General features: G+C 44.1%; 1 protein-coding gene across 1 annotated transcript; it reads right to left on the bottom strand.

Annotated features, from left to right (window-relative positions):
• Positions 1 to 214: 214 nt before the first annotated feature.
• LOC144657599 (uncharacterized) lies at positions 215 to 1632 on the bottom strand. The gene has a single exon (XM_078517952.1). It carries the CDS (start codon positions 1615 to 1617, stop codon positions 601 to 603), a length of 1017 nt encoding a protein of 338 aa, XP_078374078.1. The 5' UTR covers positions 1618 to 1632; the 3' UTR covers positions 215 to 600.
• Positions 1633 to 2229: the final 597 nt, after the last annotated feature.

Here is a 2229-nt window from a genome sequence, read left to right on the forward strand (position 1 = left end):
TTCGACTGACGAAGATTAAGACGACAAACTTGAAAACATTTGCCAATTTCTTCAAGTTGCGTTGTCCGTGATCTAGCTCTTTTCGTGGGAGAGTTTCTAGGGCCCAGAATGGAACCCTCCTCCCCCCCCCCCCCCCCCCCCGCCTTGAAATTGTTAAAATTAACGGGAGGTGAAACGTTGAATCGAGAAGGAAACAACACACTGACTCAAGGTATTCCACAACATGCATGGTTTTATAACCATTTTATCAGCCTTGATTACATGAAGTCTGAATATATGAAAAGTTATAAATTACGTGTAAACGAAGACGTTGTTAATGCTTGCCTTCTCAATCACAACGCTAGTGCATTAAAAAGAACCATTTCTCAAACTCGACAAACAGTTTATTTGTCGTATTATTCAGTGTCCGAATACTTAGTTAGTATACTTAGTATTGTCATATTGTGCAGTTCTAAAAATAAACTTGTAACATGGATCGACCTTATTAGCACAAAATACTAAAATAAAGTCAACTTGACTTGCTTGACTTGACATTTATAAAACAAACCGGCTATATATATGTTGCAGCCTTTCGGTAAACCATGCATGCTCCACGCTTTCTTAGGCCTTAACATCGTCGGCGGCCACTGCGGGAGGGTGAGGATCTGACTGAAATGGAAGCTTCTTCTCTGCTTTCTTCATCATTCGTCCACGGTACAGTAGGACAGCAACAGCGGCGATCAGGAGCACCACCATGGCGCTACCGACAACAGAGAAGACCGCTACGTGGCTGCTTTCCTGCGGACGAACGACTCCTGTTAAGGTACCAGCTTGTTCTTTATTCACGTCACCACCCATGTTTGGAAATTCTCGCTCAACGACCTCCGCGTACTTCTTGTTCAGATGCTCGTGTACGAATTCTTTCATTACATTCTCGAATCCCTGGCATAGCCCTTCACGTGCGCATAGCAGAAGGTGATGGCATATTTGATGGAGCTGGTCGAACCAATGCGGCACCATTGCAGTCTCGTTGTCGTGGTATGCAGACGTGTCAAACCAGAAGTATCCAGTGCGATTGGTGAGACCTCGTATTGCGGACATCAAGATAATATACTCGCTCCAGCTCAGCTCATGTGGACAGAATGCAGTGCTGATGGGCGAGAAGGCTTGGCCAGCTGCATTCACAGAAGCATCACAGTCGGTGGCAAGCGTGTATATGGGACCAATGCGTTCTTCTCCCTTCTTACCGTACGGGTGAACAGTGTGATCGATTACCATGTGGTCTGCTGTGAAGCCGTCGTAAGTGATCTTATTTTTGCCATCTACTGCAGGGAAGACGGCTACCACCTTGCACCAGGCAGGCTTCCTCTCTGCTCCCGTGATTCCGGAAATGACGTCACCTACGGAAAGTTCCGAGACGTGAACAACACCTTTCCACCGCTCCTTTACTTCCATATCTCCAGCCACACAGCCATCGTCACCTCCTCCCGGCGGTTCTGTTGGATCGGGTCCGGGCCCGGGCCCGTCAGTTACGCCTGTTCCATCGTCTATCATTTCGGTATCACTAAACTGACTGAAAGTTTTTGTTGCTGCAAGGATCCAGACGCTCAAAACAGACCACACCAGAAAGCGAGACATGGCGCAATCTCCACAGCTGTAGAGGAAATTCGGCAAAAGAGTGCGAAACGTTATTTTGATATTTATTATTGATATTTATATTGAATTTGATGCAATATGTCGTTGCTAACATTTACCGCCCAAATTTACAGATGAATTCGAAAGCCACGACAAACCGGTTTAACGAGGTTTTATGACATCAGCAACGGCTTATTTACGTACTGCATCTCTTTGTTTTGCAAATTCTGGGGTGTCAACGCACTAAAACGCAAAAATAAGGGCCAGTATCTTGGGCTAAAAATAATGCTAAGTCATAGTCGAACTCCAGATCTGTTGATTTTTTTATTTAAGAGTCCGTCGGTTATATTATGTAGCCCACCTTGGTGTCAAACAACGAAGAACTTGCTTAGAAGCCTTTAAATGTCAATTTTAAGTTTCTGTATCATTGTTTAAAGTCCTTATAAAGATATCAGTTCAATTATCAGCTATCAGCATCATGGATATACTTTAGGTCGCTTTTTGAACAGGTCAAAAAATCTAAGCAAAAGCGATCACAAATACATACAAACATTCACTGTCAGCCTTTATACACGACTAGGATTCATGTGGTTAAAAATTAGCCTTACTCGGCTC

This window comes from Oculina patagonica, chromosome 6 (assembly GCF_052425735.1).
Source record: "Oculina patagonica isolate OP01 chromosome 6, crgOcupat, whole genome shotgun sequence".
Taxonomy (NCBI): domain Eukaryota; kingdom Metazoa; phylum Cnidaria; class Anthozoa; order Scleractinia; family Oculinidae; genus Oculina; species Oculina patagonica.